This window comes from Phyllobates terribilis, unplaced genomic scaffold (assembly GCF_046119375.1).
Source record: "Phyllobates terribilis strain yellow unplaced genomic scaffold, ASM4611937v1 Scaffold_8__6_contigs__length_399053987, whole genome shotgun sequence".
Taxonomy (NCBI): Eukaryota; Metazoa; Chordata; class Amphibia; order Anura; family Dendrobatidae; genus Phyllobates; species Phyllobates terribilis.
Window position 1 is genome coordinate 289675536 of NW_027362768.1, and position 26527 is coordinate 289702062.

The following is a 26527-nucleotide window of genomic DNA, read 5'->3' on the forward strand; positions in this document are numbered from 1 at the left end:
GCTAAGAAGGTGTCTGTAATGCCAAACAAAGAGATCTCCTGCAACCAACTGCAGGGCGACTGTCTGTCACATCTGACACACCCATGACATCACCACTGTTATTTATTTCAATTGCTATTGCAGACATTTGTGATTGAGGTCAAAACAAAAGGTGGATCTAAGTATTTCATATATAGAAGATACAGCCAGTTCTTCACTCTGCACGCCAAGCTTGACGGCAATTATGGGCCTGAGAATGGCACAGTCCCTTATATCTGCACCCTCCCACCATTACCTGGTAAGTAGACATAGTATTTCCAGTTGGTTCAGATCACGCAGTGAATGAGTAATTGAATTACTTGATCTCTTGGGGACTGATCGAGCAGTTCTTTGTTTTCTGGCAATGAGCTTTGGTCAGTGCACTCTGTACCTTTAGTCAATGACCATTGTCATGGGACCTGCATTTCTCCGTAGCCTAATTTAACATTTACTTGTTGTGTGAGCTGTTATGTGAGCCTTGCCCAGTGTAATGGATTTAATAACCTTGTCTTGCAGGAAAGATTTATGTTGGGAACAAGAAGGAAATTGCTGAGAGTCGCATTCCGCTTTTGAATGCCTATATGAAGGTATAGTGGCTACAATCCATTACCTTCCAATACCGTCCTCCATACAAAAAATAACCAATTATTTAAAGAGGTTATCTGGTTAGAAAACACATTTCCATTTGAAAATACTTTAGTAGGGAATTCTGTATTAATAGAAGGACCCTCATGTATTAGCGAGAGTCAATGGTGGCTGTGGCGCCCTTGAGGGTTCAGTTGCCATAGAGGTACTGCACCTCATCCAGAGGTGTGGTGTCTCCCTTCTCTCAGGTAAGGAGGGAGTGCTGCACAGAACCCCAAACACCTGCATCCAACACTACACTGCTCCAGGCCGGCTGGAGGGGCAACATGCAGAGCGCTGCTGCTGAGCCCTGACCCTGGCTGGAGTGGGGGGAACCCAAAGGTAGGGGGAACCAGTAGTGGGTGTGGGTGGAGGAAGTAGTTAGAGGGAGAACTTTGGTAGGAGTATAAAATAGGGAAGCCATCTTAGGGTGGCAGTCTAGTGAGTGGGAGCAGAAGAACAGCTTGGGACAGTTCAGAAGAACAGTCCGGGAGCTGCGTCTCATTAGGAGATCTGCTCCACAAGTAGGGCCAGGTCAGGAGGCCCCGGAGGGGAGCAGGGAGTAGGCTCCGTTTTGAGAAGGGATCCCAGGGGCTACGGCGAGTCCAGGAAGGCACCCGTACACCCCGCATCTGCCAGAAGACAGAGGGATCGCAGCCGCATTCTAGTCCCCTGAGGGTCAAGCAATTCTGTGTAACTCCGACGGACAGGAGGGACTTCAGAGTACCTGAACAGGACTGAGAGTGGGCAGCGCAGAGCAGGAGGGAGAAGGACCAGTGTGAAGACGGTCAAAATAGGAACACGAGAAAGTGGGGTTCTGCCGGGCATTCCCAAGTTGCCTGAGGAAGGATTGGACCCCTGCCCGGTGAATGCAGCGCGACGTGGGAGGCCTTTACCTGTATAGTGCACCTGTGAAGTGTCTTAAGAACTGTGAGTAAAATCTTGGATGACTGCACTGCACTGCCTCCGTCCATTCTTCATCGGCACTATCGTTCCCCCTGCACCATAACGCCCAGCGCAACCCACTCTCTACTACTACACTGCCATGAGGCCTGCTCCACCTGTGGGGAGCTGTCCCATCACAAACTGACCCAACATCTGCCTCAGAGGACTGTCGCAGCGCTGGTGATCCTCATCAGACACCACAGGTGGCGTCACGAACATTCCAATCCCATATAATACTCTTCCCATTTTTACTGACCGCCCTGGGTCACGGACCGGGCCAGCCACCGTGATATCCCCCGGCAACCAGAGGCCCGGCTGCCGAGTACCCCACGGCCCTGGGGGTGAGTCAGTGGCTATACATAATGCCTCTTGTTTTGCAGTTCCGAGCATTACATGGAAAGTCCATTGATTTCAGTGAACATAGAGCAATGTGTTACTTAAAGGCATGCATTTTGGGCTAAAACTCCTATTTTCAATTGGGATTCATTAAAAAATTGCCACCATTTACTTTCTATAACCTCTGTGATGGCTGCAGAATAAGTTAACTGCGAATCTGTCAGTGAGCTAATTCAGATTGAATGACTGGGAGTTTGAAGCTCTCTTATCTGTTCTTTTCTGAGCCGCTCTTAATAGATTTATGACCGTGGACCACATCAAAGTTGAATGTGCAGGAAACAAAGAGCCTGTAAAAGCCAAACGGGGCAAACTTGTTAAGGAGGTCCAAATGCAAAAATGATTTTTAGCCTCAAAAAACATGCTTTTAGGTAAGAAAAAAATAAAATATAATTGTACTAAAAGTATTGAGAATTATAAAGTATAGAGCATCTTCCGAATGGAAAATGCCAGGTGAATAGGCATGTCACTTCTTTAAATTGCTTGATGGTTTTAGAAACCCAAGAAAGAAACAGAAAAACAAAAATGAGCATAAACCCTCCAGCAAGTAAATAAGTACATAGTAACAGTACACGTAAATAACACAGGGCACTCAATGAACTCCTTCACCACCTTGGGTTTTTCCGTTTTTGTGCTTTCGTTTTTTGCTCCTCTTCTTCCCAGAGCCATATATTTTTTTTATTTTTCTATCAATATGGCCATGTGAGGGCTTTTTTTTTGCGGGATGAGTTGTACTTTTGAATGACACCATTAATTTTGTCATATCGTTTCCTTTAAAATGGAAAAAAAGAAATCAAAGTGTGGTAAAATAGCAAAAAAAGTGCAATCCCACAATTTTTTTTACCATGTTCACTAAATGCTAAAACTGACCAGACATTATGATTCTCCATGTCATTACGCGTTCGTAGATACCAAACATATATAGGTTTTTTTTTTAATTTAAAGTGGTGAAAAAAAATCCAAAGTTTGCACACAAAAAAATGGTGGCATTTTCCTAGAGCCGTGGCGTCTCCATTTTTCGGGATCTGGGGCTGGGCGAGGGCTTATTTTTTGCGCGCTGAGCTGACGTTTTTATTGATACCATTTTGGAGTAGATACGATATTTTGATCGCCCGTTATTGCATTTTATTTAAATGTTGCGGCGAGCAAAAAAATTTAATTCTGGTGTTTTGATTGCTTTTTCTCGTTACGCCGTTTACCGATCGGATTAATTCTTTTTTTATATTGATAGATTGGGCGATTCTGAACGCGGTGATACCAAATGTGTATATTTGATTTATTTTTGTTTTATTTTGAATGGGTTGAAAGGGGGTGATTTGAACGTTTATATTTTTTAAAAAATGTTAAATATTTTAAAAACATTTTTTTTTTACTTTACACTTGCTTCAATAGTTTCCATGGGAGACTAGAAGCTGTGATCTTCTAATTGCCTGTGCTTCATACAGCAGGGCTTCAGCAGAAGTGCTCACTAGCTATGTGCGCTGACCACTGGGCGGCGCTCACAGCATCCCGGCAATGACAACCGCAGGGGTCTCCTGCAGACCCCAGGTTGTCATGCTAACCCATTGGCGACCTGCGGTCATGTGACACGGGCACCGATGGGTGGGACTAGTGACGCGCTTCTGGTGCGGCAATGTTAAATGCCGCTGTCAGCGATTGACTGTGGCATTTAACTAGTTAACAGCCGTGATTGGATCGCGATTCCACCCGCGGCTGTTAGGGGTGCATGACAGCTGTACAGATCAGCTGTCATGTGCCCGGTAACATGCGGGCTCAGCGCCAGAGCCTGCATGGAGTGCAGAGATACCACCTTGGATGTACTCATACATCCAAGGTGGTAAAGGGGTTCATTTTGATCAAAAAAGCATAAAAGCCATCCCAGCACAACAAGGCGTACCCATTGGTTACTGGTGGGCCCTTGGCACCCCAGTCTAACATTGGGCATGTTACGGCCCCTCACTCTGCATTTTTGGGACTTTTCCTGCCTCTGATTTTGGGAGCGACACACTCCCATTAATAAGCCCTTCAAATTAAGGGAAGGAAGTCGTTTCTAGCCTTTTTATTTGGTACTATGTATTTTGCCACATTTCTTTACACACCCTCCTCTCGCTTTCTCATTTTTTTGAGCTTTATTTCTGCGAGTTGTTCTGAGTTTGACTGATTTGTCTAGTCTGATATTAAAGTATTTCTGCTATGATTTTATGATTATACTGTAGTGGTAGTTACATAGTAACCACGTTCAGAGGTTTGCTTGCTGTACAAATATATAGAAAATGGAACATTTTTCCATTTATAGGTTGCTGTGCTGTCACTGTCAGTAATAATCTGTTTATACATATTATTATTATTTTGGCTTGTAATATGAAATAAATATTTTAGCAGAGTATAAGCAATATGAAAATGGTTCCTTAAAGTAACATTTTGCATTGGAGATAAAGGGGCAAAGACTTTTGGGCAACATAGTAACTTTTGCTTTGTAGACCTGGGGTCCTGGATTCTAATCCCACCAAGGACAAAATCTGCAAGGAGTTTGTATGTTCTCCCCGTGTTTCTGTGGGTTTCCTCCGGGTTTTCCGGTTTCCTCCCACACTACAAAGACATACTGATAGGGAATGTAGATTGTGAGCCCCAATGGGGACAGTGCAGATAATGTGTGTAAAACCACTGGCAATTATGCTGGCGCCACATAAGAAAGTATAAGAAATAAATATTTACAGTCAGTATTTCCTTTGCCTAAGGTTGCTACAGCAAAATAATTGATGGACTTCAAATGTCTGCTTAAAGAAGATCTTTCAGTAGTTGAAGCATGTTAAACTGACAACTTCATGGAATATCATGCGGAGATATCAGCTGTGACGCCACAGCTTTTCGTCTTAATTATGCCAGACAAATTCAGTAAGCCAGGATCTATATGCTTTTATCTTCATGTTGACTTTTGCATTGGTGTTTTTCTTTAGTTGATTAACACAGACTATTGTTTGAAAAATCCTGAATGTTGACACTTGAGTTGAGATGTACTGCAAATTATTGTCTGCAAATCTTGCAAGATAGAGTCACAGAGCAATACTTTTTGATAATATGTTGATTACATATTATACCAGCCCAGGGAGTTGTTGATTTGCAGAGCAATGGAGGACAAACTATGCAAGTTGATTAAATGCTCAAACAATGAGTCATGAGCCTCTTCCACCTTCATCTCTGACCCTTGACCTGTGAATGATGGCTGAAAGGATAATTGTGATCTATAAAAAGAGGGTCTCTGCCTCTATTCGATGTCATTCCACAGTATGTCAGCTTAGGGTACTACGGCCCCAGCTGGAGAAATACAGATCAGCTCCATTGAGCCCTCAGAGATGTCTTGAAGAATCCAGGTTGGGACAATCAGGTCACAGACCTCAGACCTCACTTATCTCGGCTAGTTTCCTAAGCTTGTTGTTACCTCCTCTCTGTGGGTGCCTGCGAAAAGCGGGGTGCTACTGGTGGGGATAGTCGGCCCTGGAAGCCCGGAAATCACAGCTACTCTATTCCCGACGGGCCAGTGGAAGGCTGAGGACTCTGTAATTTGCACCATCTTGGGTATTTGCTGGGACTGTTCTATATGTCATTGTTTGTTGGTGGTTCAATAAATTATTGCCACACTGTTTTGTCCTCACCCTGTGTTGTCTGAGTAATGTTCTGCCCACAGTAAAAGAAAGTGGGCATTCAGTAGTATGAGCCCTGGTCCATGTGGTCTTTCTAAAGACAGCCAGGTCAGCGGACAAGAGCACACACTGACCCCCGTGTCTTCACATTAGCTTATAAAGGTTAAATTATAATCTATGATAAACTAACGGGGTGTTACCAGAGATTTTTCTCTGGGGCTGCATTGTTCTTCTCCTGTATGACATTGACCAATCATAAGAAGGCAGCGATACAGGGTGGAAAAAAGAACACGCCCCCAATAGCTTAGAACAGACTTTCTCAGTTTGAGACATCTAATGACAGACAGTCTGCTCTTCTCACTAGTTTTACTGCAGAGCTATGTGTGATTACAAAGTGCTGTGAGTAGAGCAGAGATTGCTAACACTTCTTTAGCTTTCATCTCACAGCAGTCAGTGTGTGGGGAGGCACAATACAGCAAAGCTGAAGGCACTGTATCTTGAGAGCTGCAGATGTGTTTGTAATGAGACAAAACTCGGTTCTGTTGTACTGCCCCTCCACACACACTGGCTGCCTTGAGATGAAAGCTGAAGGGGTGTTAGTAAAGAAGAGCAGTCTCTCCTGTGTGAGACATAATGAAAGTCTGATCTCCTCGCTGATATCACAGCAGAGTTTTGTGTGATTACATAGTGCCGGGAGTAGAGCAGAGATGAGTGTGTTTAAAAAATCTCTTAGTTTTCATCTCATGGCAGTCATGTTGGGGAGGAGAGTACAGCAGAGCTGAGCTTTGTCTCATTACAAACAAGTCTGCAGCTGCAGATCTCCTCTCAAAGTGCTGTCAGCTCAGCTGTACGTCCCCTTCCCCTACAGTGACTGTTGAGAGATGAAAGCTGTGAGGTATTTCTAACTACACTGTTTTCTGCTCTATTCCCAACACATTGTAATTATCTATTATCATTGAGATCACTGAGGAGAGCAGACTGTCTGTCATTACATGTCTCACATTAAGAAATCTGCTCTAACCTATTGTGGAGGCATGTTTTTTTCCCTTTGGTATGTTACTGCCTGCTTATGAATGGTCAGTGTCATACAGGGGAAGAAGTACACGCCCCAGAGAAGAATTTCTGGTAACACCAAGTTGGATTTATCTTAAATTATAACTTAAACTTTCCAAGAAAATATCTGCACAATGCACAAGAGAAATGAAAAAAAAACAACAACATTTTACTCAGCTCTGCAACCATAAATCCGTCATGTGGCCAGTTCAATACGCTAAAACTGGTGAAAACTCCTTTGTAAAGTATTTTTTCACGGGTTATTGTTATGCAAGATAATGGACAGCTTTTTTATTTTCCAGAAACAGCGCCACTCTCTCCTCTGGGCTCAGTTTGGTATTGCAGATCGGCCCCACTAACCAATGCTGCAGATCTAGCAGATCTCAGTTGTTGAGCTGTGTCCAACCTCAGCTTTATGTGTACAATGTATAGTGACAGAAAGCTGCTAATCAGTGCTATGGGCAGGGTTAGACCTGGAGGCACGAGGCCGGTTATCCTGTAGTGAGAATCTATTGCTGATAAAACAATGATTTTATTGAAACAGCAGAACACAGCCTAGTAAGTGACACATCACTGGAATCAGGGTCTCTGTCCCTACATGATGCTTTCAGATTACATAACAAAATCTGCTGACAGATTCTCTTTAATGATTGAAAATGTTTCTCTTTTTTCTTATACTTGTATACTGCCAACATATTCTGCAGTGCTTTTACAGAAAAAAAGGAGAGACTCTTTTTCTAATCCCTGACCACATCTTTAAACAATATAGTGGTTTGTTAGTAATGTTTAATTTCATGTTCATACTGTCACACTACCACAATTAATATTCCTTGCATTGTCATTTCCATCTGTGATCTATAGACACTTCTGACCTCACCTGTCTGGATTCTATTAGATGAAGATCTTCGGTTATTCTTCTACCAAACAACCGATGACAGTGAAAGAATCCCCCGAGCCCTGCGCAGGTTACGCCCTCAGACTCGGAGAATGTAAGTCGTTCTTTGTAAACTGAATATTCAGAGCATCATGTCTTTTTCAATAGCTATGGCATAGAAAGAAGAAGGGAGCCCATGTGCATTAGATTAGAGATGAATGAATGGGCCGATTTCGACCAGAACCAATGATTTGCCGGATCGGTGAAATGAACCATCATTCTTTTCGACTGAACATTCATAATTGTTCAAAACACTGATCGAGCATTTTGGATTTTTTTAGCCAATGATCAGCACTGGAGTGAAAAAAACAACTGGAAAACTACATTAAAAAAAGACTTAAATTAAACTATGGGAAAACCCTTCAAAAAACCTTTGGCTGAAAAAAGTCTGAAAAATGCTCAGGAAGTGACTACAAAAGTGACACAAAAGACGCTTCAGGAAAAAAAACACCAGTGTTTCCTGAAGTATCTTCTGCTTGAAGAACTGTGAGGCTTTGCCTGAATATTAAAGACATCGTGTGCACATGGACAGTTTCTGCTTTGAAAACTCTGCACAAAATCCCCTGTGTGCACACAGCATTTTTTGGAGAAGTTTTTAGTTTCTTGAAGCAGTTTTTTTGAAGAGTTTTATGTTTCTTGAAGTGTTCTTTACAGCCTTTTGACTATGTGCACATGGAGTATTTCAATGAGTTTTTGAAGCAGAAGTTTAGAGGAGACAGAGAGGTAACTCTTCAAATCCTCCTTAAAATTGCAAAGCTCCTCAAAAAGTTGCAGGCTCTGCTCAGTTTCCTCAAAAAAAGACCACTGCAAAAAGACTCTGTGCACACATAGCCTTTGAATGGACAGTGCTTAGTTTGGAGAGGTTTCCTTCAGTATCCTCTTCGCAAAAATTCTCATGCACTTTCTTTTCTCCACAAGGCATTTTTCCAAACTTCTTTAGGTTAAAAAAAGCGAAAAAAAAAAACCTTCCTCATATGAAAGGCAAAGAGGAGTTGCCATAGAAATGAATTGGAAGAGTATTCCAAGAGTTTTTGAGTGAGGATATGATCCCAAAAAAACTCTTAAAAAAACTCAGTGTGAACATTGCCAAACTGTTCTGATCAGCTAGAAGGCTATGTGCCCACGATGCAGAAATTATGCAGAAATTTTCCTGAGCGTTTCTCCTTGGCAGAAAAAAACGCATGCGGATTTTACATGCGTTTTTCTGCCAGGTAGAAGCGTTTTTGAAGCGTTTTTGCATGCATTTCTGCATGCGTTTTTTAAAGCACTTTTCCAAGCGATTTTGAGCATCACTTGTTGAAGTGCTTGACAAGTTGGTCACACTATATAAATCCATGCAACTGGATTAACGGAGACATGTTCAATTTTGATCCAAGTGTCGGATCAGAATTGGCAATGCAAGTCTATGAGTCCATTAAAAAATGGTGCGTGAAAAACGATTTTCACGGACTGTCAGAAAGGAGAAGGTGGAGAAACTTTAGTGACACATGGACCACACTCTGATCAAACGCTGATCGAAGCCGGATCAAGCCGGATCAATAATCGGTCCGTTTTTCTTGAACGTGAGAAAATTGCAAGTGTGAATGAGCCCTTAGTACTATATTTCAGAATAGGACTGATGTGAAAGGGCAACCAAATGGCGTAATCTATATATCTATTTTTTTCTGACAGTAAGAAGAACTCGCAGACCATTTCAGATATGGAGAGACCCCGGGCAGAGGTAATACAGTTATAAGGATTCATAGAGAAAATAATCAATATAGCTTTTATAATCTATAATTTGCAGGAAATTGTTTATGTAAACCTGCAATAAAATTTTAGTTTGAGCATGCCAAGAAACTCCATAGCAGTGAACCAAAATGTGGAGTTAAAAGGAATCTGTTACCAGGTTTTTGTCACCTAATCTGACATGAGCATAATGTAGCTGCAGTGACTCTGATTCCAGCGATATTTCAGTTACTGGGCTGCTTGCTATAGTTTTGATAAAGTCACTTTTTTATCAACTGGATATTATCACTAGAGGACTAGTAAAGCTGCTGCCAATTAGTCAAGCATATTAACGAGCTCTGTAAAACCCCACCCCCCCCACTGATTGGCAGCTTTTTGTGTATATGGGCAAAAAGCAGCCAATCAGTGGTGTGGGCGGGGTTATACAGAGCACAGCATTCACAGAACTGATAGATCAGCCTTAGATAACATTGTGATTTTTTTTTCAAAATAACAGCAAGCAGCCTAATAAGTGATGCATCACTGGAATCAGGGTCTCTGCCTCTATATTAAGCTGCTCTCAGATGGGGTAGCAAATCCTAGTGATAGATTCCCTTTAAATACTGCACCATTTGCAACAGATCTCTCTCTCTCTCATATTCATGGAGATCTCCGTATTCGTATCTTTTTATCTCTTATCTTCATCACTTTTTAAGTTGTAACTTTTATTCTAAATAACTTTCTAAAAAATGTTATTCCCAAAAAATTTAATTTTTATTCAAGAGTTTATAAAATGAAGAAGTCAATTCTGTCGTACGAGTCTAGGATTACCATTGCACCTAAAAGGGAAGTTCACCTGTAGGGTGATCCCTTCGCCTGACTTGCCCCGCTGCATTCCCTAATAGGAGAAATTCAATAAGGTTGATTACCATAGTCTTTCAACAAATCAGTTTTAATGGTTTAACGTTTTACAGCATTACATACCATAATCTCCAGGAGCCGCTGTAGACATACTTGGCATCGTGCTGGGATTTGTGGTCGTTCAATATAATGAGCAGACTAATGTATTTATAGAGTGGAGCTCAAAGCTGGATGTCTCTATCTCGCTTAATAGGCAGATAAAATTCTGTCCCTGTGATCTATGTATTCACATAAGTGATAGATCTGATTAGATGTCTATGTAAATGAGATGGGGTTATACGGAAAATCGGGGCTTTTCATATCATTATGACTCACAAAGGTCAAAATTAGTTATTACGTTCCCCAAGTACTTATGCTTGGTGCATGGTAAAATAAGTCTTCGTTATACTGAATGGATACAGGATATTAGGCATTATGTTTAATACCATTAAGTGCACTGAAATAATTTCTTTGTGCTGAGTATATACATTTGAAAAATACATCCGGAAGAAAATTAATGGTCCGCTTAGATGAGCCGGTAATCGTTCTGTGTAGAAATACCGGCGATGACCCAAGAAACTGGAGATGGGCTGCCCACAACATCATGGTGCATGGGGACATAATGATCATATTAATTCAGTTACCATCAGTCTTTATCGGCCCGTGTAAACAGGCCAGTAAAAAAAGCACTCTCATCGTGCCGATCCATGTTCGGTAACTGGTCAAAAGTGGACCCTCAATGGCACTCACCATCTGACAGTTTGTGTAGGCATATTTTGGAAAACCTAATACCTTACGGAATTAACTCTGAAAGTTTTTAAAGCAGCATTTAGACATTTTGCTAATACAGGTGCTTCACAGGAATCAAAGGGGTTGCCTGGTGAAAAAAAGTTATCATTTCCCCACAGGATTGATGATATAAATCAGGGGTTGGCAATTAAATTTTTCCGAGGGCCCACACGAGAGACCATGACTGTTGTGGAGGATCAAGCCAATAGGCTGAACTTAATTCTGCTCAATATTAATATATTAATCATAGTTATTTTATATTATTATTAGTTGTATCACTTAATGTTGAGCAGAAGTAAGTATGCTGACATCCTCCTATGTGCTGTATGAGCACCCACATAGCCCACTATATACAGTATAAGCCCCCATATAGCCCGCTATATACAGTATGAGCCCCCACATAGCCTCTGTATATACAATATGCTCCACCACGTAGCCTCCTACATACAGTATGAGCCCCCGCATAGCCTTCTTTATACAGTATGAGCCCCCATATTGCCCACTAAATACAATATGATCCCCCACGTAGCCTCCTACATACAGTATGAGCCCCCGCATAGCCTCCTACATACAGAATGAGCCCCTGCATAGCCTCCTATATACAGGATAAGCCCCCACATAGCCCGCTATATACAATATGATCCCCTACAGAGCCTCCTACATACAGTATGAGTCCCCGCATAGCCTCCAATATACAGTATGAGCCCCCATATAGCCTCCTATATACAGTATGAACCCTCACATAGCCCACTAAATACAATATGAGCCCCCACATAACCCCCAATATACAGTATGAACCAGCACATAGCCTGCCATATACAGTTTGAGGACTCACATAGCCTACTATATACAGTATAAGCCCATAAGCCCTAAATACAGTATGAGCTCTCACATAGCCCCCTAAATACATGCAAACATCCCATATGCAAAAAGATCAACACATACAGACCTCGCTCCCTTTCTCCTTTGCTCTGATTCTCTACACAGGAGAAGTGATATCATTGTATCTGCTGATTGGTGGAAGAAGGAGCTGATGGCTCCGTCCTCCACCAATGTATTCACCACTGTTTTCACCCGAGGATGCAGATAGAGATGACACTGGGCGATGGACGGACGGCGGGCGAGGGATCCTGCAGCCTGTGATCCACTGTTTGAGCCTGTGGCCCACAGTTTCAGTGAACGTCAGTGGAGCTAGAGATATTAGATATTATTTACCCTTGAACCATTATCACTAGCTTAGGGGGTATAAAAGCCAATGGCAGATGCCACTTAATATTTAAACTAACAGGAAGCCCAAAAAAACAGCCAGACCTTCCAAAGTACCATTATAATCAGGGAGGCCCATATCCTTTAACCTGCCAATTTTGTTATAAAATCCAAGGACACCCATCCACAGCTGCCATCAAAAACAACACCTAAAAAAGAGAACACCAGACATCCCTGTTTACTGTATACAGAATGGGTGTGCAGGACCGGTGCTGCCCAAACTGCTGCCGTCATGTTACAACTAAGCTATGTCATTTTTGGCTGAAACTGCTATTCTGGTCCAAGCGTCGACCTTCTTCTTAGTGCCTCTTCAGTAGTGATAAAAGTACCCTGTGCAAGCACGGTGCCTCCTCCAATAGTGAATGGTGACGTATGCTGTACGACTATTTGGGTAACATAACCCCAAAACTAATCCTGTATAAGACCCATTACACACTCTTGTAAATACAGAGAATGTCAATGCTCCTAATACAGTATTTGTGCCAGTTCTGGTCCACAGCAGTACCTGTCACCTTCTTGCTCTGTATATCTACATATACTGATCTTTTTCTCCCTGATAAGTGTATGTGTACTTTGCATTTTCGCTTCACTGCATGTTAACCAGTGCACAGTCGGAGCAGACACCAGATTAATGCTTCAATGAGGCTTCACCAAGGGTCATACACAGAGAGAAGCGAAGAATGCAGGAAAGCTGCAATGCAGTGAAAGCTAAACCTCTCCGTAATGAGGCGTACCAGCCAGTGCACCACTTCTTATACTTTTCTGAAATTACCTAATTAATTGAAGATGGTTTTTAATATCAATTTTAACTTAATGATCTAACCTAAAATGTTTCTATATAAACGTAACAAGCCTGCATCCCCTTTCTTAGATCTATCTATCTATCTATCTATCTATCTATCTATCTATCTATCTATCTATCTATCTATCTATCTCACAGGTCTACAAAACATTTTTTTGCAGGTGCCAAGGTTTTTTTAATGAATTTAGGGTATTTTGAGGGTGCTGAATTCAAAAGTCCCATTATTTTTGCTGAATTGGTTCTAGTTATTGAGATAATGTATCCATGAAAATGCATTCCCCAATGCAACTTGTGTGTGATAACAAATGCAATAACTCTTAGATAATTATTTTGACTCTTCATTGACCTAAGTCACTGTCTTAAGTAATGGAATATCCCATATAATTATTTTGTATTTCAATTTGTAGGCTTCCAATGTTATAAAAACTATTTTAAAGCCAGAATTCTACTTCAATTAATTAATTAACTATTAAATATCTCAGAATCTAGAGCCAATCTGGCAAAACTTAAAGGGGTTTTCCCTTGGATAAAAGATCATTTTAATCAATAGATCTTGGAATAATAATAAGTTATTTAAATAAAATGTTCCTGTGCTGAGATAATGTTATTAATGTGCCCCGCTGTGTACTGTGTAATGGCTGTGTCTGACCGTACAGGAACATGGTCTGATCATACCACAGCTCCTGGGCAGGGAAAGAAGCAAAAGAGTATACAGACATTACAGCAGGAGATCGCAAATGATTCTTTCTTTAAGGTAAAACATTGTTTAAAAACAGGCAGGGAAATGCTTTACCTCACTAAAAGAATCAGCTATGATCCCGTGCTGTCCTGTCTGTATACTCTTTTACCTCCTCCCCTGCCCAGGAGATGTGGTATGATCAGACCATGTTCTGTACACGGTCAGACACAGCCATTACACAGTACACAGCAGGGGCACATTTATAAGATTATCTCAGCACAGGAACATTTTATTTAAACACATCCAATTGGGGAACTTATTATTATTCCAAGATCTATTGATTAAAATCAACTTTTGTTTGTGGGAAAACCCCTTTATCCTTAAACGGCGCCATAAACTTAATATAAAATTGTTCAAACATCCTTGGCACCAAAAACTGTATACCAGTGTTATCTATCTATTTACATGATTTTTTACATTTCTTTTCTTAGGCTCTGTTTGACTTTAAAGGGAATGCTGACCAAGAACTGAACTTTAAGTGTGGAGATCTCATATATCTTTTGAGCCGAGTCAACAAAAACTGGTTGGAGGTAAAAAAGGGACAACTTGGTTGAGTATAATGGGAACCTTGCATGTTGAAAATGTGGCATCTGATCTGCAGGCAGGATGTAAAAGAGCAAGAAGAGCTGATCAGATAGATTTACATTATTTGGGTAACATTTCAGTAACACTTGCATTTTATTAATAGACATTCCTGATGTTTATATGTATATGAGTCCAGTGAGTGGTCCTATACAGTGATTGACAGTCTTCCCTGTATTGTGCATGTAGAGATAACTGTCAATCACTAATAGCTCCGCCCACAGGTGTCATATGCAGTCAAACACCAGGGATTTCAATGAATAAAATGCAAGTGATACTGAATATTTTGCAACAATCCTATATAGTATTCTGCTCAGCTTTTCTTCTAAGCAGTACTGATCACAGATGAGACTGCATGTACAATGTGAGAGGTTCTCTTTAAACAAAGATAATTAAGTGATTATTAATAATTATCCCCAATCGTCACATTCAAAGATCACTGAAAGAACTCACTTGGCTACTGGTGTTTTCATTTTATTGAAAATTATGTTGTGCAATGTCTGCAACAGTAATAAAACCCTGTGTTACGCTCGCGCCTGGACTGACTGGCGTGAGCGTGATTAGTGATCCCACTGTACCATGAACCGAGGAGTGCCTGGAGGGGCGTAACTAAGTATCAACCCGATCCGACCAAGGTCGCACGTCGGCTTAGTCGACTCCGTGGACCAAGGAGGAACCGAGCAGAGGGACCAGGTGCGACTCCAGGTCAGACCCCGGTCATAGTTGTTGACCCACACCAGGGAATGCAGGAACAGGCAGGTTAGACTGGCATACAGGCAGGTGGGTATTGGCAAGTACGGCTGGTATGCAGACAGGTGCGCACTGGCAAGCACGGCTGGTATGCAGACAGGTGGGCACTGGCAAGCACGGCTGGTATGCAGACAGGTGGGCACTGGCAAGCACGGCTGGTATGCAGACAGGTGGGCACTGGCAAGCACGGCTGGTTTGCAGACAGGTGGGCACTGGCAAGCAAGGCTGGTATGCAGACAGGTGGGCACTGGCAAGCACGGCTGGAGTGCAGACAGGGAGGTACTAGCAGGTTGGAGCGCAGGCTGGATAGGGTCCAGTACAGACTGGGAGACGGGTTCAGAGCCGCAGATGCGGTAGTCAAGCAGAGTAAAGTGAAACCGCAGGTGCGGTGGACAAGGCTGAGCAGAGCGAAACCGCAGGTGCGGTGGACAAGGCTGAGCAGAGCGAAACCGCAGGTGCGGTGGACAAGGCTGAGCAGAGCGAAACCGCAGGTGCGGTGGACAAGGCAGAGAGGACAGGGCTCTGTTCACATGGAACAGACAGGAAAATGCAGGAAGATGGCTAGAACACAGGAGGAAGATACGGAGGAAGGGAAAAGGGACAAGCAGAACCAGATACACACAAGGTACTTCACATGAAGTAGCGAGTGGACACAAAACTCACAAACAGAAGTACAGAGACAACGAGTTGGAGTTAGGTGCAGGTTTAGATACTGCAGGAAAAGGGAAGGTACGGACATAGAGAGAAACAGGTAACAGGCTAGGATACAGTTCAGACAGGAACTGCTACTGCAATGAGATACAAGAACGAGCCTGGGTATACAGCCCCCAGAGTGGCGGGAACAGACTAGAAGTCAGAGATAACAGGTCTGGGAATGCAGCCCCCAGAATGGCGGAGACAGACTAGAAACAGGACAGGACCTGGCAATTCAGTAGCAAAGACTAACTGAGTGAAGGTGTTGCTCAGGCCCCTCCTACTGGGTGGAGGGGGTTTAAATATCCAGTGACTCACAGCAATAGGCTGGAGTCGCATTAGGGGTGCGCCCACAGCAGCTATAAGAATCAGGAAGTAACCGGGCCGCCGTCCTAAACAGTCAGTCAAGAGACATGCACATAGCATGAACTGGAGCAAGGTTTGTAGGCTGGACTGACAGGTAAAATTGCGGTCTTGCATAGTGGGAGGTGGTGCACTATGCAAGCACGCCACCAAGGATGTTACACCCTGTGTGATATATGTAGTGTAGACTGAAGCTGCAGATTCTCTACAAGAAAGGAGGGCACTGTGCTGATGATATGTCAGTGATAGGTTTCTGGCATAACGGATCCTTAGACATGATATTGACCTGGGCATAAAGCAGGTATCTCTGGTCTGAAGATCTGTAATATAACAAGGGCATGATCCTGCATCAGTAGGGCCAATAATAATAAGCTAATGTCTAGTGATGAGCGAGCATGCTCGCTACTGCTCGGAGCTCGCCCGAGCATCTCACTGCTCGAGATGCTCGGCACTCGCCGAGTATTTCCGGGTTGCTCGGCGGGAGCTCGGGTCCCCTCCCTGCATGTTTGGCGATCTTTACAGAGCCAATGAACATGCAGAGATTGCCTGCCACTCACTGTAATGCCGTAGCTATGTTGGTTGTGGCATTACAGTGATTGGCTGGCCGCACAGCGTCATCAGGTCTATATCGGACCTGGCGCTGCCATGCTCGTCACAGTCAGTCCAGAATCAGACAGTGTAGGGAGAGCTGCTGAGCTAGGGAGAGATTAGCTTGTTTCTACTTAGTGTAGGTAGAACAGAAGTACATTACACATATCCATCTCAACAAACAGTCCTTCTGAGGACTAATCCATCTGTAGAGATATCACGCAGGCAGCAGTGTATATAGGCAGGCAGGCAGGGTATATAGCAAACTGCAGTGCACATAGCACAAGAGGCTCCATTCCAGTTTTGTCTGCTGCTGCTGCTGTTAGATATTTCTAGACAAAGGCCCAGGTCTCAGGGGCCAGGAATAATTTTTTTTGGATCTTAATCCTCATTATTTGCTTAAAAAGCAATCCAGAGAACACCGTTTAAAAATTTGTTTCGGTGTGACAGTGAAGCTATTGACACCAGTTTGCTGTTCAAAATAGTTACCTGCAGGCCAGGTATTTAAAACTGGGGTTTGTCCGTCACAGGGATCACATAGAAGTTTGCTCCAAATTCAGCCATTTGTAGTGAGCGTGGAAGATATTGTCCTCCATTTAAAATGAGCAAGGCACGTGGCAAGGGACTGGGAACTGGACGTGATGGTGATGGTGCATGCAGAGGCCGAGGCCGTGGGCAAGCTGAAATTGTGCCACAACAAACACCCACATCTTCTCGCTCAACCTTCCTGTCCCAATTAATAGGCGACCGCAGAGCACTACTATTGAACACAGAGCAGTGTGAAAAGGTTATTGGTTGGATAGCAGATAATGCTTCCAGTCACTTAGCCACCACCACCACTTTGTCTTCCACACGGTCAAGTCTCAGTAGCTGTGAGTTGGGACCGCGTATTCCTCACCCTGAACCTCCTTCTTCCCACCATGCCGAGTGCCCAGAGACAACTGATCCCACACTTGGACACTCCAAAGAGCTGTTCACTTTTCCATTTATTCAAATACGCAGCCAACACCCCACAGGCCACACTACTAAATTCCCACATTTCGCATCTGCTTGCACTCGAAATGTTGCCTTTTAGGCTCGTGGAGACGGAAGCATTCTGCAACCTGATGGCGGCGGCCGTTCCTCGGTACTCGGTCCCTAGCCGCCACTATTTCTCTCGGTGTGCCGTCCCCGCATTACACAAGCACGTGTCCCTAAACATTAGCCGTGCCCTCAACAACGCAGTTACTGGGAAAGTCCACCTAACCACGGACACGTGGACAAGTGCTTGTGGGCAGGGAGGGTACATCTCGCTGACGGCACACTGGGTTAACATAGTGGAAGCCGGGACCCAGTCGGACCTTGGGACGGAACATGTCCTCCCGACGCCAAGGATTGCGGGCCCTAGGTCAATCAGGTATGCCCCCACAGTCTACAGCTCCTGCACTTCATCCTTCTCAGCCTCCTCCTCCTCTTCAGCCTCCATCTCCGAAATGACCACATCAGTCACAAGCTGGAAGCACTGCAGCAGTGCCTCGGCCAAGCGGCAACAGGCTGTGCTGAAGCTAATATGCTTAGGTGAAAAACCGCACAATGCTGAAGAGTTGTGGACAGCTCTGAAAGAGCAGGCAGATCTGTGGCTCATACAGCTGAACCTACTGTCAGGCATGGTCATGTGTGACAATGGCCAGAACCTGGTGGCGGCTCTGAGGTGAGGCGAGCTCACACATATACCATGCCTGGCCCATGTGCTTAACCTCGTTGTTCTGCGATTTCTCAAATCCTACCCGGAGCTGCCGGATCTGCTTGTTAAAGTACGCCGCCTGTGTGGCCATTTTAGAAAGTCAGCTACAGCTTCCGCCGCCCTTGCCGTGTTTCAGCAGCGTTTGCAGGTTCCGGCTCACAGACTGGTGTGTGATGTCCCCACGCGTTGGAACTCTACATTGCAGATGTTGGGAAGGATTTGTGAGCAGAAGAGGGCAGTTGTTGAGTACCAGCATCAACAAGGCTGTCGGTATTCAGTTCAGACTCCACACATAAGACCTCAGGAGTGGACATGGATGTCAGACATATGTACAATCTTCCAAAATTTTGAGGACTCCACTAAGATGGTAAGCGGCGATGATGCCATAATTAGCGTCACCATCCCGGGTGATTACACACAGCCCAGCCTCATCTCATCCCAACGTGGATTGGGTGACAATGAGGAAGAGGAGGTGGAAGAACAGGAGCTAGTTTCATGCGCTATAGACGGTCCTACCTGCACAACTGTCATACCATCTGTTCAGCGTGGATGGCCTGAGGACAGAGAGGAGGAGGAGGAGGAGAGCATGGTCAGTTGTCCTCTTGGTGAGGACATTGAAGTCTTGCCTGTTAGCAGTCTGGCACGCATTGCTGAGTTTATGTTACGCTGCCTTTCCCATGACCCTCGTGTTCTCGAAATTTTGGGTGACAGTCATTACTGGTTGGTGACACTTCTAGACCCACGCTACAAGGAGAACTTTATATCTCTTATTCCTGAGGCGGACAGGTCTACAAAAATGGGGCAGTACCAGAAGGCCCTTGTTGCGGAACTATTAAAAAAATTCCCATCTGAAAACGCTGGCGGCAGAGGTCATAGTTCATTGGACAACCAAGGACTACAGGTGAGAGAGACACAACTCCAATCCAGCAGAGACAGGGGAACACTTTCAAAGTTCGGGGAGAATTTTCTCAGCCCCTCTCATCGCACAGGCCCTGAGGCGCGGGGTACTCTCATAAGGAGTGCAAAGTTTGGGAAGATGCTGAGGGAGTACCTTGCCGACCATACCAAAGTCCTCCGTGATTCCTCTGTGCCTTATTATTATTGGGTATCCAAACTGGATACGTGGCATGAACTGGCTCTTTACGCCTTGGAGGTCCTGGCCTGCCCTGCCGCTAGCATTTTATCATAGCGGGTTTTTAGTGCCGCTGGTGGAATTATAACTGAAAAGCGAAACCGCCTGTCAACTGAAAATGCTGACAGGCTGACTCTTATAAAAATGAACAAAAAATGAACAAGGCCTGGATTGGGCCAGACTTCTTAACACCACATAAACTCAAATCCAGTATCTTTTTTTGGGAGGTGCATTTCCATGCACCTTTTCATACCCACACATGGGTATACGCTTCCTGATTTTGGCTATTTGCTCTTGTCCTCCTCCTTCTCTTCATCCTCATCCTCCACCACCATATCACCAGGGTGACCGTGGTCCGTGATGCAACACCCACATAATTTTTTTAAAGGGTGTTTATGATGCTCGTAAAAAAATTTTTTTATACAGTATGTTCATGTATACCTCCCAGGGGTAAATGTTTGTCAGCCATACACTTAGTGCATGGGCATTACAAGTATAGGAGACCCGCTCCTTTCTAATGGGAACATGTTTTTATGAGGCCCTCCTCCACGTCTCTTCCAAGGGACATTGGAGTGCCTCCCAATTTTTGGCAGCCCTTGCATTCACTTCATAGGCCAACACTATGGGAGACCCACTTCCTAACAATGGGAACATTGTTTTTAGGAGGCTCTCCGACCTCTACGTCTCTTACAAGGGGCATTGTAGTTCCTCCAAATTTTTGGCAGCCGTTGGACTCACTGCATAGGCAAACAGTACAGGAGACCCTCTCCTTTCTAATGGGAATTTGTCGTTACTGTGGCCCTGCTCTATGTGTCTTTAAATTGTTAGTGGGGTTTTTCCTAAATTTTGTCAGCCGTTGGACTCGCTGCATACCCTATAACTGTATAGCACAGCCGCTCCTTTGTAATGGAAACATGTCATTACTGTAGCCCTGCTCTGTGTGTCTTTAAATTGTTAGTGGGGTTTTTCCCAAATTTTGGCAGCCATTGCAGTCACAACATGGGCATTACCACTATAGGAGACCCTCTCCTTTCTAATGGGAATTTGTCATTACTGTGGCCCTGCTCTATGTGTCTTTAAATTGTTAGTGGGCTTTTCCCCAAATTTTTTCTGCCGTTGTACTCACTGCATACCCTATAACTGTATAGCACACCCGCTCCTTTGTAATGGAAACATATCATTACTGTGGCCCTGCTCTATGTGTCTTTAAATTGTTAGTGGGGTTTTTACCAAATTTTGGCAGCCCTTGCAGTCACTGCATGGGCATTACAACTATAGGAGACCTGCTCCTTTATAATGGGAACATTTTTTTTACTGAGACCCTACTCTATGCCTCTTGAAAGGGGTATTGGGTTGTGTCCGAATTTTTGGCAGCCCTTGCAGTCACTGCATATGCAATAACAGTATAGGAGACCCACTCGTTAATAATGGGAACGACAAAGCATAGCTGGCTGATGGCTCTCTAACAATAGCGAGGGCCGACTGCTGGCCTTTTAAGAATAGTAAGGGCCGCCAGATGGCCCTATAAAAATAGGCCTTGTGACTTTCAGAGTCCCTCCATCATAAATGATGTGTCTGATGATGTGTTACACACCACATGGCCAGATAAGGTTGTAAAATGTTAAAGTGACATTTCCAGGTGAATGCATTTATCTTAAAAAGTAATGTAAAGAAAAACAAAAAACAGTAGGATCTTTCTTTAGTATAAAAAACAGAGTCGCCAATGTAACCTCAATGTAATCACATTGTTCAGCTCCTGCACCTCCTCCTCCATCTCTGAAATGACCACATCAGTCACAAGCTGAAAGCACTGCAGCACTGCCTTGGGCAAGCGGCAACAGGCTGTGCTGAAGATAACATGCTTAATGCTTAGGTGACAAACCGCCCAGCGCTGCAGAGTTGTTGAAAGGTGTAACACAGCAGCCTGATCTGTGGCTCTCACCGCTGAACATACAGCCAGGCATGGTCGTGTGTGACAATGGGCCGAACTTGATGACGGAGAAATGACAGCCGGAGTAGATACAGTTTTCCTCTATGCCAGTCCTTTCACCGAGCCAAAGAATATGGCTGTGGTGAAATACAACTCCCACTGAGAAGCTGTTTCAGATTGAAAAACATTGGGCCCACCAGAGGATTTGATTCTGAGGGCTCACCTTTCTCCCCTGCTCAAGAGCCCCATAGGAGCTGCAAAGTTAGCGCTATCATGAACTCTCCTGATGTAGAAGCCAGGGCACACCGGAGGATTCTCTGGTGGGACCGTCCAACCCTGCCGAGAAGCAGTCCTGGCTAAGAAAAAGTGTGTGGGAAGGTGCCCGGACACTCTATGGCTGCATTTTTACTGAGGTGGAAACCCACGCAAACACGGGGAGAACATACAAAATCCTTGCAGATGTTGTCCTTACTGGGATTTGAACCCAGGATCCCAGCACTGCAAGGCTTCAGTGCTAACCACTGATCCAATGTGCTGCCGTTCACCCTCTGATATCTAACAGGCTAGAGAAACTTGCACCTACTGACACTCTATCTTCAGCTCCTTTGTGAGAAACTAATGTATTTGGGCAGCCACTCAGTCTACCAAATAAATTTCCTGAGAAGGAAATTCGGGATAGCTTTGCTACTGGTACTTGGAGCAGTGCTAATACCATGGCGTCATACCATAGTTTACTGGAAATATTTCAGGCTGGTAGGAGGCAAGCAGATTCCCACACAAAAGTACCAGCAGTAATGTTCAGGTACCCACGCTTGTAGAAGACAGAGATGATACTGGGAGAAATAGTGTCGGCTGGGGACCGAGTATGGACACCCGGCCGCCGGCATGAGGTTGTGAAAAGCTTCCGCCTCCACGAGCCTAAAAGGCCACATTTCAAGTGCAAGCAGCTGCCCTGATATCTGGCAGTTTAGTTTTGCAGCCTGTGGGTGGGTGGGTGGCTGGCTGCATACTTGCGCTTGCATTCCAAGGAATGGGGTAGGGACAACTGAACGCTGCACTGGGACAAGGAGGTAGACGGTGATTGTTGCAAGTCTGCAACGACAGGTGCATGGCGGGAGGCATCTTCGCATGCGCCAAGGATCACTTATGATGGGCACACTTTTAAGCAGTGACCTGGGAGTCAGACATGCTTCCAGGGATCTTCCCCATGCTGTTCCCATGTCTTTTCAGCACTGTATGCATGTGTCTGATGATGTGTCACACACCACATGGCCAGATAAGATTGTAAAATGTTAAAATGACTTTTCCCAGTGAATGCATTTGTCTTGGTTGAAAGCAATGCAAAAGTGCAAAATGCATCAAAAATGCTACGTGGGAACATAGCCCAAGGTGTGGAGGAGTATTTTTTGTTTTGTTTATTTATTTTGCCTTATATACAAGTCATTACCCTGTAAAGGATGTTCCTTAACATATTTCCCAGGAAAATCCATTTTGGTTTCATTTTTGTATGCTTTATTGTGAGTCCGTAAAAGTGGCGTAATACTCTGTCAACGTTGTTGACAGCAGTGACCTGGGAGTCAGAAGTGCTTCCAGGGGTCTTCCCCATGCTGTTCCCATGCCATTTGAGCACTATTCCCACCGATTTCGGCAATTTTTAGGCCTTCTGCAGACCGCAGGGGGGAGCCGCCTGAAAAATGGTCGAGTTTCCCATAGACTTATATTGGGCTCGTCGCTCGGGTCAACACCCGAGTATTCCAATGTGTTCGACCCGAGCAACGAGTACCCGAGCATCAAGCACCCAGTAATAAGCTATAATACTGTGCAAATGTTTTTGGGCAGGTGTGAAAAATGATTCAAAGAATGCTTTTAAAATAAAAACATTATTAGTTTATTTTTATCAATCAATAAAACGCAAAGTCAATGAACAAAAGAGAAATCTAAGTCACATTAATATTTGGTGTCACCGGCTCACCTCCCTTTGCTTTCAAAACATCATCAATTCTTCTACATAGACTTGCACACAGTTTTTAAAGGAACTTGGCAAGGAGGTTGTTTCAAACATCTTGGAGAACTAACTAGAGATCTTCTGTGGATGTAGGCTTGTGCAAGTCCTTCTGTCTCTTCATGTAATCCGACACAGACTCTTTACAATGAAGATAGTTCTTAAAGGGGTATTCCCGTCTCTAAGATCCTATCCCAATATGTAGTAGGTGTAATAATAATAATATTAGCAAATACCTGCAATTAGAAATATAGTATAGTTTTCTAATTTCGCTATGTCTCTTTCCTCATGTGCAGGCATTGCAGGACCTTAGGTATCCATGGTTACGACCACTAGCAACTAACTAATGGTCACTGTATCAGTGGTCATAAGCATGGATATATATATATAGTGACAAAGTCACTGGCAAAGTACTAGAGGGGAGATATGTAGCACTGAGATTAATAGCAGCAGTAATACATAGGAAAAATGCTAGGATGATTGAACACCTGTAGAAAGGGAGGAACTCAGAGGATAAAATCACAGCCTTTCAGAGCATTTGGTGGGGAGGGCCTGGAGACACAAGCTCTGGAGCTGTGGTGTGCATGTTAAGGAAAGCTAAACCTTGGGTTGTTTTATTCCTGAAGTGGGCAGTTGCCCGTAGCAACAAGGACTGTGCCCATAGGCGGATTATAATGAGGGCAATCTGGGCTACCACCCGGGGCCCCAGGCCTCCAAGGGGCCCGGGGCTCCGGGGTGTCTATGGCAAGATTGCCCTCATTATATGTGCAGCGCCGCGGCACATACCGGCAGACAGTGGCGGGGGGCCCCCAGACCGCTCCCCCAGCAGCGGCGCACGGCCGATACTTCTTCTTCGGCCGGGCCAGCACTGCAGCAGTTAACTTCCCTGTGCTGGCCCGGCCGCGTCACAGCTAGGAGACACGGCCCTGTGCGCGGCCGTGTCTCCTAGCTGTGATGTCACGCAGTGCGCGCCCGGCCTGCACTGCTGCACCGGAGAGGAGGAGGAGGACTGGAGCCGGGGGATGGTGAGTGTGTGTGTGTGAGAGTGTGTGTGTGTGAGTGTGAGTGTGTGTGTGTGTGATTGAGTGAGTGTGTGTGTGCAGGCAGATATCATTGTGTGATGTCTGTTTATATGTATTTTTGTGTTTCAAATGTGTTTATGCGTGTATGTACTGTATATGTCTGTATATGTTTGTGTGTGCATGACTGCGTGCGGCCTCCCGCTGTCTCTGGGAGGGGCATCGTGCGGCCTCCTGCTGTGTATAGATAGCGCCATGTGGCCTCCTGCTGTGTATAGATGGCTACGTGCGGCCTCCCGCTGTGTATAGATGGCGCCGTGCGGCATCCTGCTGTCTATAGATGGCTACGTGCGGCCTCCCGCTGTTTATAGATGGCGCCGTGCAGCCTCCCGCTGTGTATAGATGGCTATTTGCGGCCTCCCGCTGTGTATAGATGGCTACGTGCGGACTCCCGCTGTATATAGATGGCTACGTGCGGCCTCCTGCTGTGTATAGATGACTACATGTGGCCTCCTGCTGTGTGTAGATGGCGCCGTGCGGCCTCCCTCTGTGTATAGATGGCTACGTGCGGCCTCCTGCTGTATATAGATGGCTACGTTTGGCCTCCCGCTGTGTATAGATGGCGCCGTGCGGCCTCTTGCTGTGTATAGATGGCTACGTGCGGCCTCCTACTGTGTATAGATGGCTACGTGCAGCATCCCGCTGTCTCTGGGGGGGCGCCGTGCGGCCTCCCACTGTTTATAGATGGCTATGTGCAGCCTCCCGCTGTGTATAGATGGCGCCGTGCAGCCTCCTGCTGTGTATAGATGGCTACGTGCGGCCTCCTGCTGTGTATAGATGGCTATGTGCGGCCTCCCGCTGTATATAGATGGCTACGTGCGGCCTCCCTCTGTGTATAGATGGCTACATGTGGCCTTCTGCTGTGTATAGATGGCTACGTGCGGCCTCCCGCTGTATATAGATGGTGCCGTACAGCATCCTGCTGTGTATAGATGGCTACGTGCGGCCTCCCGCTGTGTATAGATGGCTATGTGCGGCCTCCCGCTGTGTATAGATGGCTACGCGCGGCCTCCCACTGTGTATAGATGGCTACGTGTGGCCTCCCGCTGTATATAGATGGCTACGTGCGGCCTCCTGCTGTGTATAGATGGCTACATGTGGCCTCCTGCTGTGTGTAGATGGAGCCGTGCGGCCTCCCGCTGTGTATAGATGGCTACGTGCGGCCTCCCGCTGTGTATAGATGGCTACGTGCGGCCTCCCGCTGTATATAGATGGCTACGTGTGGCCTCCCGCTGTGTATAGATGGCGCCATGCGGCCTCCTGCTGTGTATAGATGGCTACGTGTGGCCTCCTGCTGTGTATAGATGGCTATGTGCGGCCTCCCGCTGTCTCTGGGGGGGCGCCGTGTGGCCTCCCGCTGTGTATAGATGGCTACGTGCGGCCTCCCGCTGTATATAGATGGCTACGTGCGGCCTCCCGTTGTGTATAGATGGCACCGTGCAGCCTCCTGCTGTGTATAGATGGCTATGTGCGGCCTCCTGCTGTGTATAGATGGCTACGTGCGGCCTCCCGCTGTCTCTGGGGGGGTGCCGTGCGGCCTCCCGCTGTGTATAGATGGCTACGTGTGGCCTCCCACTGTATATAGATGGCTACGTGCGGCCTCCCGTTGTGTATCGATGGCGCCGTGCAGCCTCCTGCTGTGTATAGATGGCTATGTGCGGCCTCCTGCTGTGTATAGATGGCTACATGCGGCCTCCCGCTGTATATAGATGGCTACGTGCGGCCTCCTGCTGTGTATAGATGGCTACGTGCGGCCTCCTGCTGTGTATAGATGGCTACGTGCAGCCTCCCACTGTGTATTGATGGCGCCGTGCAGCCTCCCGTTGTGTATAGATGGCTACGTGCGGCCTCTCGCTGTGTATAGATGGCTACGT

At 45.3% G+C, this 26527-nt stretch overlaps 1 protein-coding gene across 1 annotated transcript in view; it reads left to right on the top strand.

Annotated features, from left to right (window-relative positions):
• Positions 1 to 26527, top strand: part of NCF4 (neutrophil cytosolic factor 4) — a 65580-nt gene that overhangs the window by 12681 nt on the left and 26372 nt on the right. Inside the window, exons 4-8 of the mRNA XM_073642731.1 lie at positions 124 to 277; positions 535 to 605; positions 7536 to 7663; positions 9280 to 9328; positions 14243 to 14341. Coding sequence (XP_073498832.1) covers positions 124 to 277; positions 535 to 605; positions 7536 to 7663; positions 9280 to 9328; positions 14243 to 14341 — 501 coding nt within the window. The remainder of the gene's footprint in view (positions 1 to 123; positions 278 to 534; positions 606 to 7535; positions 7664 to 9279; positions 9329 to 14242; positions 14342 to 26527) is intronic.